At 36.8% G+C, this 17,763-nt stretch overlaps 1 protein-coding gene across 1 annotated transcript; it reads left to right on the top strand.

Annotated features, from left to right (window-relative positions):
• The first annotated feature begins 1,103 nt into the window (after positions 1 to 1,103).
• Positions 1,104 to 16,910, top strand: LOC143166417 (putative short-chain dehydrogenase/reductase family 42E member 2). The gene is made up of 12 exons (XM_076350762.1): positions 1,104 to 1,152; positions 3,370 to 3,605; positions 6,231 to 6,326; positions 7,121 to 7,181; positions 9,029 to 9,147; positions 10,670 to 10,745; positions 11,997 to 12,079; positions 12,618 to 12,755; positions 14,008 to 14,073; positions 14,893 to 14,956; positions 15,299 to 15,372; positions 16,636 to 16,910. The coding sequence occupies exons 2-12, from the start codon at positions 3,375 to 3,377 to the stop codon at positions 16,837 to 16,839; spliced, it is 1,212 nt and encodes a 403-aa protein (XP_076206877.1). The 5' UTR covers positions 1,104 to 1,152; positions 3,370 to 3,374; the 3' UTR covers positions 16,840 to 16,910.
• Positions 16,911 to 17,763: the final 853 nt, after the last annotated feature.

Here is a 17,763-nt window from a genome sequence, read left to right as displayed (position 1 = left end):
CATATATGTTATGCTAAAATATATTTGTCTTGGTGTCAGTTTGAGTTCTTGTCAGCACATGAACATTAAATTACATTTAAATTGCAAAGTCACCTATGAACTTGAGATATTTCTAACATGCCAACATTTAAAATTGTAGTCATTTGTATTTAGATTTGGGAGTGTTTCTTTAGCATCTTAACTACTGCTTTGAGACCTAATTTTAGACACACCCATTTAAAAATGTTGGCTTTGATTTCTCATTGTTTGATTTGCAGAAGGATTTGTGTTTTAAAAGTGCTTTAAAATCTTAGGATCAGAGAACTTCTATAATGATTAATAATTTAATTCATTTTTCATTTTCAGTGCATTATTTAATAGTAAATCACCTTTTCCTGTTCTGTTGCATACCAGTTAGTTTGCTGCCTGTACTTCATTCATCTTGGAAGCCAGAGAACAACCCTTGTGCCTACAGTTAAGCCTCTTTACAAATACGTAATTGGGTTGGGAACGAAGATAGAAAAGTCACGATGAAAGTGCTAAGTACCACTGCCAAACAAGATTTTTGTTTCTTCTCTTTATCCAAATTTGGATTGAAAACTGTAGGTAGGAGGAGAAAGTATTTCCATTCACTCTGCTGCTAGATGAGATGTATCCTACCAAAGTTTCACACAACTGTGAGAGAGGTTCACTTTTAAACATTAGTGTTAAGAATCTCTTTCCTGTTTTTCTTTAGTAAAGAACCCTTTCTTTTCTCTGTACTTTTTAAAAACAGTGTGAGATGTTTTAGTAATCTAGTACAATTTATCTACAGAATGATGGTACCAATAGTATATTTGTGTTGTCTAGTGTCTTATCAATACTTTTACCAGGTAACAGTAAGAGATACCACACTATTTAGAAGGGTCTGATGTGGAGAAAATATTTCATTTTTTCCTGAAAAGGAACGTAAATTATGTACAAATTAAGCCCTGCCCTTTTTTGGCTCCTAGCCCAGCCACCAGCTACAAAGGAGCGGGAACAGCAAAAGGGCCTGAGCACACGTGAACATCTCTGTTTGTCTGAGAGTACCTGATGCCCTTGTGTTACTAATTGTCCAGCAAAGAGAAGTCTCACCATCTTACTTGGACAGGAAGGACTGGGATAACGCTGACATCCAGGATTCTACCAAGGGTACTTACTACTTCTTTAGCTATTTTTAAAAACCTGAAATGTTTGACTCAGCTTTTTATGGGAAGTAATTTCTGCATTGCTAACATTTGAAATGACAGCAGGGGAGCTAAGAGGAACTAACACTGCATGCACTGCATAAGACGTAACTATGCTCATCATGCAGCATGCATTAATAAATCAGAATAGCTCCTATAAATTTGAAGAAACAAGGAAGTTACTGATTCTGGAAATAAGTATTTTCTTACAGGAAGTTGTTTACATTCAAAATTCGATAATAATTTTCTAATTCCATGAAGCAGATTAATATATTAATGCCATTAGTGCTTTTTAAGAAAGAGAGTTCTAGCAAAATCTTCAAACTTTTTTATACAACCTCCAGCTTACTTAGAATATAAAGAGATATTAATGACAAGTATTCAAATGTATGCCATTTTTCAAATACATGTTTTTATGGCGTATGTGACAAGCTTGACCTTAGTTCTCCTTACAGCGTATAAAAAGGTGCTTTTTCACAGAAGACAAGGCAAAAGAATTTTATATCACTTAAAACTACTGCGTAGCATAATCTAGAGATGCAGATTTAAATTTCCTTGATTGAACAGGAGAAGCATACTTGTTTTAGTTCTATTTTATTAGTTCTAATTTAGATTTTGTTTGGAAATGTGGATTATTTTTCATTTTTGAAATGTCAGGATATTTCTCAACATTAAGGAGCTCGTATTTTCCACTGTGTTATGCCACTCAGTTCATGGAATTTAGTGAGCTGACATTGGTGTTGGAACAGTATAACAGCATGGAGAATCCGGTACTTACTTCCCTGTGTCTGAAATCTAAAAAACAATGCATAAAATAATTTTTTATAATTTTGTTTGTGATGTTTTTCTTAACTAGGCAATGGCGAAAGTAGTCCGTAACTTTTGTGTACTGTGGGCTTGCATTTTCTGTTGCTTTTCTAGTATTTTTTGTCACTCTGGAAGTGATGCAGCTGCCAGTTACCAGCCATGCCCAGTTTCTGCATAATCTCTGCTGAACCCTGGTGTAAATGCCTGAGAGTAAACTATGCTTAACTATCTACGCCCAGCTGGTGGAAGATGATGTACTCTCATGTGTGGGGATGTTGCTATGAGGACCCACTCCAACTATGAGAAAACCATAATAATCTGCAGGAATTGGGTCTATATTCCTATACTAGACTGGCAGGCACCCAGTTTGCTCCCACTTTACAGTGACTTAATTTAGATTTATTTATTCTGGATTTCTATTTGGGGACATAAGAGCCTAGATCCTAATGTGCAAACGCCATGCAAGGAATCAGGACGATAGGGGCTGTCTATGTGGGAAAATTAACTGGACTAATTTCTCGAAGTATATTGTGATCTGTAATACCAGTCACTTTAATTGCAGAATATGAGTAAATTTCTGAAGAGAAGTGATCATTGTAGAATGAACTCACTTTTAATACAGAACAAAAGCATAGAGATGGGTAACGCCTGTGGAATTGCTTATCACAGAATGATATTCTAATCAGTTTTCCCAAGTAGATGAACCTGCAGGCTTATCCCTTCTGTTCCTTGTCAGTTTAGCTACATATAAATGCCCTAATGAGAACAATATGGACAAAAGTTAGTAAGGACTGGACAGAAAACTAAAAGTATTTAGCGCGTAACCAGAAAAGTTTAAAATGGTAACAAATTTTTATCATTACTGAAGAACTGTGACCCAAATGTGAAATAAAGTGGATTTTAAAAGCAGAATCAATCCTTTCTTATATTCCTTATCTAATTTTTTTTTCCTGACTAGTAGGCTAACATCTATTTGGCATTAATATATCAGAAGTCAGTGAGTTTTCAAGGATAAAATGTTTGATATACCAAGCATTCAAAAATGTAATCATACCTGTTAAGGTTAGGTAATTATAATGTCTCTAAAATCCTGTAATTTCTCTTCATTTCTATATAACGTGAAACTTGTGGGTATGAAGAGAAGACTAAATCTTGGAATATAAAGGTATTCAGACTCATTACTCATTGTACATAGAAAAAACATCACCAAAATTATGAATTTATACGTTTTAAACATATAAATATAAAAGGTAATAAAAATATATAAATAAAAATAGTATAGTCACAAAAGGAGCATTGTAACATGAAATTTACTGAAATTACCCAGATTTCAGAGTATTATGCAGGAATTTTCAAGAGATCTTCTACCTTGCAGTCGTGATGCAAGAAGGATCTACAGAAGAGCTCCACAGCAGCCAACCATGTGAGAGCAAACTAAACGAGCATGCTGGACCACTGGTTAACAGAAGCAGAAAGACAATGGTGACAGGAGGTGGAGGCTACCTGGGATACAATCTGGGATGTGCTCTTGTTAGGTCAGGAATTGCTGTTGTTCTGTTTGATGTACGGAAACCTAAATGGGAAATTCCAAATGGAGCAGATTTTTTCAAGGTATGTTGAAATTACGTATTTAACAGCTGTGAAATAAAGTTGTACTACTTTTATGCATGTTAGCAAGGCTTCCTCTTAAGGATTTTTGATGAAAGCATTTACTGAAAAGCCTTTAAGGACAATAAGAAGTCACAGTAAAATGTCCTCACATGCTGAACTAACTGATTAAGAGATAGCAAACAGGAGTCCAAGTGGTCAGTTCTCTCGATGTCACCAGTGAAGTTCTGAAGAGTTCTGTGTTGGGAGTGCCATTCAACACATTTGTAGCTCACCTAGGTGAAGGAGTGAACAATGAAGTGACAAAGTTTGCTGCTCAGGGAAATTATTTGGAGTAAAAAGGTGAGAGCAAGACAGGGCAATAAAGGTGATCACGAATGTAGAATGACTGCCGAGCAGAGAATGACTGAGGAAACTAGGACTTTTCAGTCTGGGAAAGAGATTACTTGGGAGCGGGGAGTTCTACAAACTGTGAGTGGCATGGAGACAGATAGGGATTGACTGTTCACTGTCCTTTGCAGTACAAGAAGGAAGGGCCATCAGATGAAATGAGGAGTTAGTTCTACACAAACAAAAAGAGGTGGTTTTTTCATGCAGTGGGTAAAAGGCATGTACAAAGTCTTGCCAGAAATTTACTTCCATTGGAGATTACTAAATAGGTAAGCTAAATTAGGCTCAAGAAATCTTCTGAATGAAAATACTTGGAGACTGGAAGAGTGTTCTGGGGGAAAGTGTCACATATGCTTGCCCTGTTCCTGCTCTACCCATTTATGAGCACTGATTCCTTTTGATTCTTAACAATTCAAGGAATTTATTATGTCTACAAAAGAGGAGGAATGAAAGAGACCTCAAATATTTAACGGCTCACAGCCATCTGTGGAGGACAGCATGCCCCACTACTCCCTGATGTGGGGAGCACCAACTCCTCACCGCTGCTTCACCCACTCAGCTTTGGGGGTCTGGGTGCACAGGGGGGCACCAGCACTTTCTGCAAGGTCCTGTCATCTTGCACAAGTTCTAGCTAGACATAGGGCATGTATTCAGCTGATCTTGTCTGAGCATTTAGTGTAAGAACTCTTTTGACACCACCACTAGAACTAGAAAGTTGATGGCAAAGCTGAAAGTGATCACCAGATCTTTGTCCCAGGGGCTATCGAGGTGATGCCAGATTTTCTCTTTCTAGCTACATCACCACGTGGGACAGACGGTAAGGGAGGCAAAAGGGGATGCATGATACTGCTCTGCATGGCTGTGCAGCGGGCAGAATACCAAGCTAAGCAGACCTTTAGTCTGACTGAGGATGGTTGTTCTTACGTTCAATTTCATAAACAGCTTTTACAGAATATGGAAGAGAGATAAAGTATTATTGAGGAACCATTCAAAAACCATGGGCTTGATGTGTTAACGATATAAATCCACATAACTTGATTTAAGTTGGTGGATTGATGGCAATTTACATCTTTTAAAGGAGACTCGAGATCTGACAAACTATCTTCTGAGAAAAGGTTTTTTATAATTCAAATTTAAAAGAATAAATATTACAAAGTATAGGTGAATTACCTAGAAAATGGAACTAGTAAATAAAGTAGCAAGTCACTTCAGAGATCTGAGCCTTGATCAATGATTTGGAGACTGCTAATACTGTTTATACTGGTTAGCTATTTTAGCATTTGATTGAAGGTAGGAAGTGTAAGTCAGCCATATTTGTGAAATACTTTGGCAACCTCAGAAGAAAAAAGTTGAGGTTAAAGACTGATTAGATTACCTCTTAATATTACCGCCAGCCTTTTTTTTTTTTGTGATTATTCTATCAATCTCATTACAGTAAATTAAATAATATCTAATATTTTGAAATATCATAATTCTGAAAAGAAAGGTATTATATTTTTATTGACATGTATGTGGAGTATTATTCATATAGTATTACCTGGTATACAAAAATGCAATATAATATTCTAAGCCCAGCATAGCATTTGATACTAGATATAGTGTGTGGGTATTTAATGCAGTATGGTGTTCAGTACTATATAGCATTTCATATAATGTGATTATAATACACTAATGTATACTAATACAATATGAAATGCATATAGTCTGTACTCTTTTGTTTTAATCTTGTACAAAACTATAATTAAATTTATCACGCAGTGCACCTAAAATAAAGCTTAGATGGGCAAAGAGACATTTGTCCAGATTGCACAAGTCAGATCTTAAGGTGCTAACAGAAAAGGAGTTATCTTATTTGGTGATTCCATGGCAAACAGCTGAACCCTTCCTGCTGTGATTTATTGTCCTTGGGGCTTGATTCTCCAGCCCTCAAGCATATGCTGCTCCCATTCAAGTCAAACAAGTTTTGCCAGCCTGCAGGCTGCAGGACTAAGTGTGAAAATACACATTATAATTGGGGCCAACAAGAGACATATTTGTTTTGCAACAAAATACTGACAAAATTCTTAGTCAAGGATTTTTCCCCACGTTTATAATGTTTTATTTTAGGCTAGGTAAGTATTCTGAAAAACAGATCAGAATGACTTTAGATTTTCCTTAATAGCCATAGTTAACACTAATTCTATAGAGAATGGTAATGAGCTCTACCAGTCAAAAATCCTTTCTTTTCTCATTTTACAGGGTGATGTGAGGGATTATGATGCAGTGTTCAAAGCATGTGAAGGGGTTGACTGTGTTTTTCATGTGGCTGCATGTGGAATGTCAGGATTAGAACAAGCAAGTACAATTTTTCTAACATTTTCTTTCTTTATTCTTGTGAAAGCAAAAATTTGTCTGCATGTAGCAAAGAATGTAATTATATGATATATATGTCAGACAGAAGTTAGTTATAAAGGTCAAGTCATCCATACAGCCAACAAGGGAGGTATTCCTTAAATAATAAATGTCAAAGCATGAAACTAATGTACTACACAAAATACACTAGAAAAATGAGATCATAGATTTAAGATCTTTATAAGAAGGCACGTCCTTTTTCTCTAATCTGAAGAAGTGTGACAATATTGCTCTAGAACTAATGTTGTTGATGTGTTTTCTTCTTGTGAACTCACAGTCATGAGGAAACAGACGGGCAACTCAGTATGGTTATGCTAAATAACGGTGATACTCACAGAGGGTGTTATCAAAAAACTCATGAAAATACTAATTTATTTCTAGCAACAGGACAGTCTGCCACTGGAGCAAGAATTTGTGAAAGCTTTCAAGGAGCATAACCCCTGCCTGTAATTCCTGTTTCTATATCATGGATTAACTGGGGTGCAACAAAAAATTAAAGCATTGTAATTTCCTTTCAGATGCATTTTATCTTTCATTTTTCAACTTTATTTATTCATCCACTGAACAAGACAATAAAAACGAGAACCGCTAGGAATCGCTGTATGTCAGAAGGACAGAGAACTGTAACGCATACATCACAAAAAGGCCATAGCTGTTCTAGATCTGGCAATTGTAACAATTGTATTGTGAATGTGACTTATTCAATTAATTAGATATTGTGCAAACTCTATTTCTAGCTTCAAAAGAAAGACCAGATTGAATCCATAAATGTCGGAGGCACAAAAATAATAATTGATGGTATGTACCTAGATTTTCTCTTTGCGTCTGATCTAAACCATTAATTAAAAAAACTTCTAATTGGATGTTTCCTGTGTTGATTTGGCAGTAAAATAAGGCTCTTCTCTCCCTCCTTTCAGAGTATGATGTAAAGCTAGGTGTGCAGGTCCCATCAAAACTGGTAGATTTGCCACTGGTTTGAACTGGGGACAGGTTTTCAACCTGGACTTCATTCCTTAGCAGACCAACTTAAACTCTCCTCCATGTACCGGTTATTTTTTCCCTTTACTGTATGTAATGGAGAAGTGTTATCCTCTTTCCTCATAGAAATAACATAAGAGATATTGTGCTGTTTGTTGTGTTGTAAACAATTTGGTGACGGGAGCCATAGATGTGCTAAGTATATTTAGCTATTATTTTATCACGTTAATATAGAAAATCTTCTATCCTTTCTGTTCATCTGTCTAAATGTGATCCCTTTTTATTATATACTGATTTTTAACTACTGTCTCTGGAAAATGTTAGTAGATTTATTTCTGTATATTCAATTCCAGAAAGAACTTCTCAAAGTGTATTGTAAATACCAAAGCTACTTTCTCTTTGCTTTTCCCTCAAAAACCAAATGGCAAAAAAATCAAAAAGCAAAAGCAGTTTTAATTTAGACCTATTTTCATGCTGCCTGTCGGTTATTACTGAAAAAAGCAGGAATAATTAGAGCAAAATGATAGGAAAGTAAAACTCTAAATGAGTTGGAGGGAAGAGGTTGCCACATATTCCCTTCTTCTTACCCCGACCTCCGAACCCACAGAAACATGTCATGTCAAATTTCCATAGGCTCCCAACAAAGCAAGAGTCTGGGAGGAGCATGAACCTGTTAATCTACATTTTAATAATAGATTTTATTATTGTATTTTGTTCTAAATATTTACAACACAGTAGTTACATTCATTATTTCCAGAACGAGCCAACTGGACTCACTGCTCTGTAGATTCTAAAAATTCCTGACTTTGAATATTAATTCACTTAAACTTCAGAAGCATTGTTAAATCAAAAGGAAATTTATGTTATTCGAGTTTGCAATGACGTATATGCAGCAGAATTTAGACATAATATCTTAACAGCCAACTGGAATCCATAATTAAGACTTTGTTCTGTAAATAATATTAATTTCATTTGTAGTTAAGGTGCTACTGATTATACACTAACAGTGTATGTTTCCTGCTAACATGTCAGTTGTCACTTATGGACAGATTGACACAAAATGCAGTTTTGTCACACACCGGAGAGGGCTAGCGCATTTTCTCATACGACTTTACTCATGGATGCACAGGCATCCATGAAACTGTGGTGCAAGAAGCAGTACTGCTTGCTGCTCACTGCTGAAATAAGGGCAAAAATAACGGTCCGCAGGCAGGCTGTTCTCTACAGTGCTACCCCTACAGAAAGAAGCAGGGATTTTTCAGTGCTATTTGATCACAAGAAATGTTCATACTCATCTCTTTTTTATTGAATTTGTAAAATGAACATGTTTTAAGAAAAGTTTCTGAAGTAAAGGAGGAATTTTTTCGCCCTGCCAAGATAATTCCTCTATCCAGGTGATGACTACAATCCAGTGGTGATATGATAGTTGCAGGTACCTAATCATAAAATGTTTGGTGACCACAATATGTAATATTTACATAGCAGATATTTGGGATGAAAAATTCCAGCTGAATGAAAGATAATATGTTAAATGATAAGTTAATATTAAAAGATTACTTTTTCTATAGAAGTAATGTTTGTTTTCAAAAAGAGAAGCTGCCAGTTCGTATGTTGTTTCTCACTCTTTATTTTTGTTTTAAAATCATTTATTTTGTATACCATTGTAGTCTGCAAACAAAGAAATATCCCTAGACTGATATATACCAGTACAGTGAATGTGGTATTTGGAGGGAATCCTATTGAAGAAGGAGATGAAGAAACTGTGCCATATTTTCCACTGGAAAAGGTACTTTGTTCATGTGACAGCATGGCATTTACTGTGCTCTGAAGGATAGATTATGTGAAGGCTGTTCTGAGAGCAGAAGCTGTTTTACTATAGATCACATCAAATTCCATGAAATCATTTTTCATTAATAAAAATTGACCTGTGATCAATGAAGAAATACTCAAATCATAGTGGCTTTAATCTGCTATAACTAGACAGGTTTGAGATGATAAAATACCTAAAAATGACTAAGAAAAGTGGAATGTGACATTTTACAAGAATATTTTAAGAGGAAGGGCTTTCAGGGGACCATCTGCTATGTAAATGCTGACTATTATGGCCCCCATGAGCCTTTGCATTGAAGAATATTGTTAAATACCAAATTCTACATCTTTATTTGCACCCATTTTTCCAAGTTCCCAAACCTTGCTTTCTTGCTGCAGGCCAGGTGGTAGTTACAGTCACCTCAGGGCTGCTCTGAAATACCATTTCTTTCTTTGCTGTGATCATTTAGGAAATATTTTCTAGCTGAAATCTGAAGCTCAATGCATTCTGGCCACTCTTCCCATTTGTTCTTCCTGCTCCCAGCACGCTGCCTGCAGCTAAAAGCTATAATTTTAGAATGTACATCCTGTGTCCGGGAATCCTAACTAGGACTGACTTACTACTCTGTTGGAGCCTCCTGAGATACTTCGTTGGATATGTCAGTTTGTGCACAGCCTGCACAGCGCCTCAGACTTCTCAGAAGGCATTTCAGGAATTTGCAATTAGTTGCATGTGTCTGAGCCCCAGTCATACGTTTTCCCTAATGGTGATCACATAATAGCAAGCAGCAGAGGGAGGTGGGGCATGGAGGGAGGTGGAGGAGGTGGATTAAGCCACCTGAGAGTGGAAAAATTTTCCATCGTGCGATTTTTAGGTATCTTTTTCAGTATAAAGTATGGCAATATAAAATTCAACAGATATATAAATAACCTCATGGGGATAAGTAATGACTAAACTGGCATGTGCTAACTGGGTCCAGAATCCTATTATTTATGCTTGGGTGCGATTTTTAAAGTTAATAGTAAAAGATAGGGTTGGGAGAGAATTATTTATAACTTCCCAAATAGTTTCAGTAAGAAATGGAAACATTTTTAGGAAAGTCTGAATTTTTAATTTTGTATTTAACTTACTGTTTTAAAAAACTTTTTCCAATTCAAATTGGATGTTTTTTCAAAATAAAATTATGTGACCCACCAGAACATTTGGCTTGATATTAATTTTTTCAGTACATCCAGCACAAAAAGTTAAGTAAATACTAGTGGACTTAAATTTGCTCTGAAGCTAAACTTGTGCAACTAAAATGTAAGTCTGATAAGTTTCTTTGTCATAAACAAAGTATATATTTACTATATCTTGCTGTTATTTCTAGTTTGGTTTTACTCAGCTGATGTCTACAAGCTGGCTAGATTTAAATGTTATCAGACATAAACAGTAAGTTTGCCTTTACAAATGCAATAATGTGACTAAAATGTTGATCATATTCTGCGTTTCTTTATAGCAATTTAATCATTATTCTAGAACAAAGGCAATTGCAGACCAAATGGTTCTTGCTGCTAATGGAACTTTACTCGAAGGTACATATAAAACATTTGGGGTTTTCCTATGAGTAGTAGTGCTAATGGGGTATTCCATTCTCTGGTTACTCATTTATCAATATTATTGATACTTTATAATTGATATTATACTTTTTTATATACAGTATACTTTAACTGAAATAAGGATTTTTGTTTGTTTGTTTCTACTCCTCCCTTCGGTGGATGATTAATTTTTTATGTGTATACCCAGACAGACATGAGATTATATGCAAACGATAGATGGGAGAATTCAGAAAATTTAACCTTACTTCTTCAAATCACCTTAAAATTCTACCAGTTTTACAACAGATACAGGATTTGTGCTTTTATTTCCCATTCAGTCTATCACTTCGAGCGTCTCTGATAATGCCAATCTCTAAGCACTGTCCAACAGGTCACTCTCATAATCCCCAAAGCTTGCAGGCGTCTTGCAAGAATAATTGCAGTTTCTTAAACAGATCGGCAATATCAGGGTCATGTTGACTTCTGAAGTCACACATGCATGAATAGCTGTGGCTAAAAATCTATCTGTACATGGCAAGGGAAATATTTATCTTTGCTTTTACATGCGTATTTTGCTATTCATACTGATTTCTCTCAACTGAAAAGTTGGCAAACATAAATCAGATGGGGATTCAATTTTAGCATCCTTGATTAACTGCTGAGCAAATGTCTACCACCTGTTACACTTGCCCACATAAAGGCGTAACTGTGCCCATTCTCAGGAGTCAGAGCAGTCTGCTTACTGTAGAGCTTAAAGTATTCATTTTGATTTAAAATATTCTAACTAATTTGAAAGCCTCTGTTTAAGAGACCTCTTCCATTCCTTTGTGGTGCCATTGAGCTGCAAGCAAGCAGGGTGTCTAAATATAGCAAATGGAATGATCTTCTTCCAGTATTGCATGTGTCTACAGTGATGGACAAATATGTATGTTACGAACTTCTATCTGTAATAAATAGCAAAAGTCAATCAGGCAGGAGGCATATCTATAGGAAAGTTTGATTTATCCCGTCCCTATTCAAACTCTTCTGTGGTCAGAGAGATTCAGTTTTTCAGGCTGCTAAGCTAGGGTCTTTCACTACTATTGAATTCAATTTTATACAGAAATTTAAACAAGTTACTCGGAAGCCGAATGACATGGAATGGTCGGGCTGATCCTTTACTTTCACAATGTAAAATTCAGACCATGTATGTCAGCCATATGTTGATATCAAAGCTATCTGAAAATCGCGTTTTGTTCTCTCTCCAAGGAGGTGACAGGCTCCATACTTGTGTGCTTCGTCCACCAGGCATATATGGACCAGAAGAGCAGCGCCACCTGCCACGAGTAGCCGTATGTGTTATGTAGTCAGCTCTGGAGGACAGACTACAAGTAGTTGTAAGGGCATAACACAAGTGGAAGTATCTTGGTTACAGTTCTTAACAATTCCTCCAGGAAAACTCTTGTGAAAGCTTGGTGACAGGTCATGTGATGCAACATAACAAAATAGCACGATACGAGCATTGCAGAAACGGCAAGGATCAAGCTGTACTTTTAAGTGAGGAGAAAAAAAATGCAAGGCTGAAATGCCGTGGTAGAAGAACTAGGTTTGCATCCCTGATCATTTAATGTAAATATTGTCTTTTAAATATGCACTTTAATTTCAGCCAAACACTATAATGTCACCATATTTTACCACTGCGTATCAGCGCAACAGTCCTCGATTTATAAAACCACCAACTAGTTGGGTTTTTTTCTTGTGACACATTTCTTGTGCTGTAATTGTACGCAAATACAGCAAATTCTAAGTATTCAGGCTGAGACAAAATGAATACGTTATACTGCATAATAAAGGAATAACGTAGTTATTTCATGTTTTCTGTTTCTACAGGTAAATATCCAGCGGAGACTATTTAACTTCAAGTTTGGGAATCACAAAGTTCAGATGAACTGGGTTCACATAGGAAATCTAGTACAAGCTCACTTACTAGCTGCTGAGGCTCTCACCTCTGAGAAGGGTTATGTAGCTGTAAGTAAACAATATAAACATTGTGTCCTGGTAGCTTTAGCTCGCAAATAGGTTTAATTTTTGATGTTTTGAGATCAAAGGTTCTCCAAAAGGTCGTGTGCTAAATTCTCAAAAATGTCACATGGACAGCACAAATGCAAATACATTCTGCTAATATTTTGATGCTGTTTTTTTCTGTTTTGAAAATATATCATTTCCTGTTTGATTGGAGGAAATAGTATTTTTAACCAGGTTAATATATTCACCATCATACAAATCTATATATTCTGTTATTCTTCTGAAAATAGATTTTTATTCTAGATGCGTAAAGTTTAGAGCAACCATTCTGAAGCATTCCAGTTTTATTTCCAGGGTTGAAAATTCCAAAAAGAGATGTACAAAATTAACGGACAATTTTAAAAGGTTTTTCTTTTTCTTCTGCTGGTCATAATTGCAACAACAATCTGAGGGACTGTGAAGCGTTACAGAACTGACAGTGTTGCAGCAGCTGGTACATTCACAGCTCCTGAAGGCTCCAGCTTCGTTTATATTGGTAGGAACATAGAGACAACAGGTACAGATACGTCTGACCACCTCGCCGTGTGGTCTCAACTAGTTAAGTGTTTGAAAGCTATGCAGCTGTTTTAGAATGACATGATGCCCAAACTCCCAGGGTCTGCTTGGGTGCTCAGGTGTTCATAGTGCTCACAGTTGGATGGACTCCTCATCCAGAGCGTAGCTCTTACGGAAGTATTGCCTGCACATTTAGAAGGCTGGAAGATAAACTGGAAGCCAAAAGTGGATTCAGGCAGTGTGACACGTCCCACAGAATATATATACTGAATCTGTTTTAATCAGAAAATTAGCCAGAGTTGGAACTTGACCTCAAAAAGCTGTGTTTATTAAATGCTGACAGTGTTGCCACCTTGACTGGACTCATGAAGATAACCTTGTCCCCTGCACACCACAAAGAACTTAATGCTCTAACAGCTGGGTTACTACATAGTGAGTTCAAGCTCTGATTTACATTACACCATGGTTAATCATGATTAGCTCTACTACCACCGTGGGGTTACCCAAAAGTATGAGACATGTCTGAGATCGCAGTGAAGTCCAATGAAGGTAGTTTGTTGAGCTGATTTGTGCACATTCACTGTGTGCATGCTGGCGTGTTATTCACAAAATCACGAAAGATAGGTAGGTATGAGAGAGAAAGAAAATGCCATCCTATGTATAGTGTTTTTCTAATTGTTTTTCTCTGCTTCTTTAACAGAGTGGTCAGGCGTATTACATACATGATGGTGAAAACGTCATATTTTCTGAATGGATAGTCCCTTTAGTACGTATTGCACACACATTTAGTTCTAATGCACCGTATGGGCCCTATTCACATCATTAACTGAAAGACCATACTAACTAAATGAAGTTCAGTGCACATTAATTACTGAATTATTTAACATTAAAGTCAGTCCTGTTCTCCCTGCATATCCCAAAGTTCCACTGGCTTTAAGGGAAGTTTTGGATATCCACATCTGTGGAGCTTGGCCCTTACCGTTTTGGGAGAATTTAGCTGAGAGGTATAGAACCTGCTACAGAACAGTAGCATTTCGGTAAAGCAAGCTCACAGTGCACGAAAAGTTCTACTGTTAGCATCTGGCAGGCCTTTTATAACCGTTGTTTATTTCTTTGTTCTGCCATCAACTGCAGCACAAAAGGGAAAGCCATTTAGAATTGCACCTTAAAAGCTAAAAAGGCAACATTGTGGTTTCATAAATATCAGGCTGGGATTTTAGGAACATGCTGAAGTTTTGATCCTGCAATGCCAACACAGAAAAGACTTCCAGGAAAATGTCTGCGGTAGAGCGATGGGCCTGTATCTAAATGTAACGAAGTATTCCAGTCTGGGTCACCTACCCCTTGGAAATACCATTGTTTCCCCTTTACCATCCAATTGCACGTGAAGGGTGGGAGGCGAACACCGAAGCATGAGCAGTGGGTTTCAATTGCATTTCTTACTACCAGTATCGGTAGGAAGATTAACTGGAAAAAAGTTTAGATACATGTTTCATCAATATTCATTTTTCCGTTTTCATGCTTCATTGACACCCTCAATTTGGTACAAATTCTCTGTTATTCTTTCCTTTTATACCCCTTCTAGTTTGAAAAATTAGGCTACAGGAAACCCTGCATACATATTCCTGTTCTTCTGGTTCATATAGCAGGTAAAAATAATAAAATACATACTTAATTATTGTGCTATTTATTTTTTAATTTTTTTTTTATTCCTATAAAGCTACGTAATGGTTTTATAAAATTCAGGGACCCAAACTGTAGGAATTATATAACTTAACAGTATTCTAATTAATATAATAATTGTTTATGCCATTTGGCATTAATTATACCAGATAAACTGAGTCCATCACGTACTTTATAAATTAAAAACTGCCTTCTGCCACCTTAATTGCATCCTCTGATATCAGTAGGAATTACAGGATGTGCAATGTCAGTGTTAGCTTGGTTTATTGTTACCCAGTTGTCGCATTAAATAACTTTCTGTTTCACAGCCACTGTGATGGAGTATCTGCACCTGATACTAAAGCCAGTTTTTAGCTTTACACCTTTCTTGACAAGGAATGAGGTAAATATATAAAAAGAGGGAATGTTTATATATTTCTGACCAAAATTCTCATGAAGTACGTGATACGCCCTTTGCATGCAGACAGGATTGTCTGCATTAGAGCTCTGTTTTTCTGCTCGGGGTGTAGTCCGTTCAGGGCTTACACAGTCATTTTGTAGCTTGATTTTTCCAAGCCATCCTGGCCACCCCTTATAAAATCATCAGAAATTGAACATTACTTGAAGATTAGATGATCTAGAGAAACATCCTAGAGGTGCAAGACAGAGCGACTGATATGGAGCTGGCACAAAGAGGAAAACGGGCACTGCATCCTCATTTCCAGTGAGCTGTCCTATGCTGTGGAACTGCTTGTTAAAGGAAGGTGGTCCAAGAGTACAGAGCAGGAGTCTCGGGTCAAAGTGGTAGCTGTTATCATAATGCCAGGCTAGCCAATAATTAGAAAGTCCACTAAAAATAATTCTAAATTGGAATGAAAAGTCAATTTTCTGGGGGAAAACAAAACAAAACAAAACCTTCTGGACAAATTCATTTTGAGCTAACTTATGTTTTTGTACAATATTATGATTTATAATATAAGCCAAAATGCTTTAACTAATCTACCATCTAGTCTCTTACTGTATTGTAGCATGTAACATAATAGGACACTGAAGGGACTGAATGGGCATCATTAACTTCTGCTGTAGCTTTTCAGTTATTCCACAATTTATCTATCTGTTTCTATACTGACTTCTACATTAGTTCCACATCTGAAGCAGAAATCATTGCGACTGTGCAGCTTAAGCACTTCCACAGGTACCATGCGTTCAGAGATGGAGGAAGTAACTCTCCAAAAGTGCGTGTTTTCCACTCCTTAGATAGGCATTTCTGCAAAGTTGAGAAGCCACGCCGCTCTGCCCCAACACATTCATCCCGTTCCTTTGCACGTTTCTCTGTACAGGAGAGCCACTTTGAGGGAAGTGCACCGCTCTGTTGCACGGGATTTCCATAGTTCTTTATCTCACATTCACAAGTGAGAAATCGGTGTCATAAACTCCTCCTGCACCCGGTCCACAGAGCTTTGGCTCTTTACCTGTCAGCTACATCAACTCATTCTGTTAGCTCCGGACAGAATCCGACTCCAAAACGTATACATTCTTGCGTGTCTATCTTTGTTCATGTTTTTAATTCCATTGCAATATCATTGTTGACATACTTTCATCCAAGTTCTAGAAAATCAGATATTAAACAGTTACAGATATCCGTAACTGTCCTTTTGGATTTTAGGTGTGGAACGTTACTGTAACTCACACTTTCCGAATAGACAAGGCACGAAATCAACTTGGTTACAAACCCAAGAAATTCTCATTCGCTGACTCTGTGGATCATTATCTGAAAACAAGACCTACTTGCCAAGAAGATCACACGCTCCTTAAAATGGTGTTTGCTTTTGGCATTTTGTTAAGTTTGATCATTCTTTCTTTCTTCTAAAATCGAATAACTACCCACCTGTTCCAGAAAACCTAATTTTGTTTCTGTGTATTGACGATCTGGTCCTAGTACATTCCTCGGTCACTGTGGACATTATTATTATTATTATTATTATTATTATTATTATTATTATTATTATTATTATTATCTCTCTGATGTCATTTAAAAAACAAATCAAAACACCCACAAAGGTGAAAACCCAGGACACATCAGGAAATGTTCCCAAAGGACAATGCAGTGGCACAAAATCAAAGGAGTTCACCACTAACGGTTGCAGGAATAGTTTTAATGGATCTTCATTAATTGATTGCTTCACGCTGAGAATGATTTTCTAAAAATGATAATTCAGGAGGGTAAGAAATTGGAAGAAGTGGGACCATTGCAGGACTGCAGTGCTGTAACAAGTTCAGTAGCTCCAATGAAGAAAAGGTTGACTAAACAATTCCTGTGATGAAGCCGCTGCTACAGCTACTGTATGGTAGTATGAGGAATTACGAAGACCTGGGAAATAGTACAAGAAAATATGAAAAGTAAATATTTATAAATAACAGGTGGTGAGAGGACCGAAAGTCATATTTATGTAAAATAGTTTTATTGTTCAAGAGCTTTGTAAAAATTTAATAAATAACATTATGTGTGTTTGTAAATCAAATAATATCCTTTCAATGCAATAATAAACAGTAACTGAACCAAATACTGTTTTTAAGGAGTCTGCGGGAAGGGGGAGGGAGGGCACGTAAGACCTTGGAGTTCAGCAAGCTGTTACTGCTACCTTTCCTTGTAGCTGAAGGCAAGTCACGCTATCCGTAACCCTGTACCAGTGCTGGCACGCTCTGTTCCTTCGGCGAATTGCCATTTCAGGGTGAGCAGGCAAGCCAAGCACCAAGACCCGAGTGAGGAACCAACCTCTCTCTTTTCCCCCTT

Source organism: Aptenodytes patagonicus, chromosome 13 (assembly GCF_965638725.1).
Source record: "Aptenodytes patagonicus chromosome 13, bAptPat1.pri.cur, whole genome shotgun sequence".
Taxonomy (NCBI): domain Eukaryota; kingdom Metazoa; phylum Chordata; class Aves; order Sphenisciformes; family Spheniscidae; genus Aptenodytes; species Aptenodytes patagonicus.
The sequence above is the reverse complement of the archived record's forward strand: the minus strand, read 5'-3'. Positions and strand labels throughout refer to the sequence as shown.

What these genes read in the sequence shown, in the direction of transcription:
- LOC143166417 (XM_076350762.1), top strand. Translation starts at nt 3,375, where the DNA reads ATGCAAGAAGGATCTACAGAAGAGCTCCACAGCAGCCAACCATGTGAG. An exon ending in CATATTTTCCACTGGAAAAG is followed by an intron (nt 9,148 to 10,669) that starts GTACTTTGTTCA and finishes GTTTCTTTATAG; the next exon opens with CAATTTAATCATTATTCTAG. An exon ending in CTGAGAAGGGTTATGTAGCT is followed by an intron (nt 12,756 to 14,007) that starts GTAAGTAAACAA and finishes CTTCTTTAACAG; the next exon opens with AGTGGTCAGGCGTATTACAT.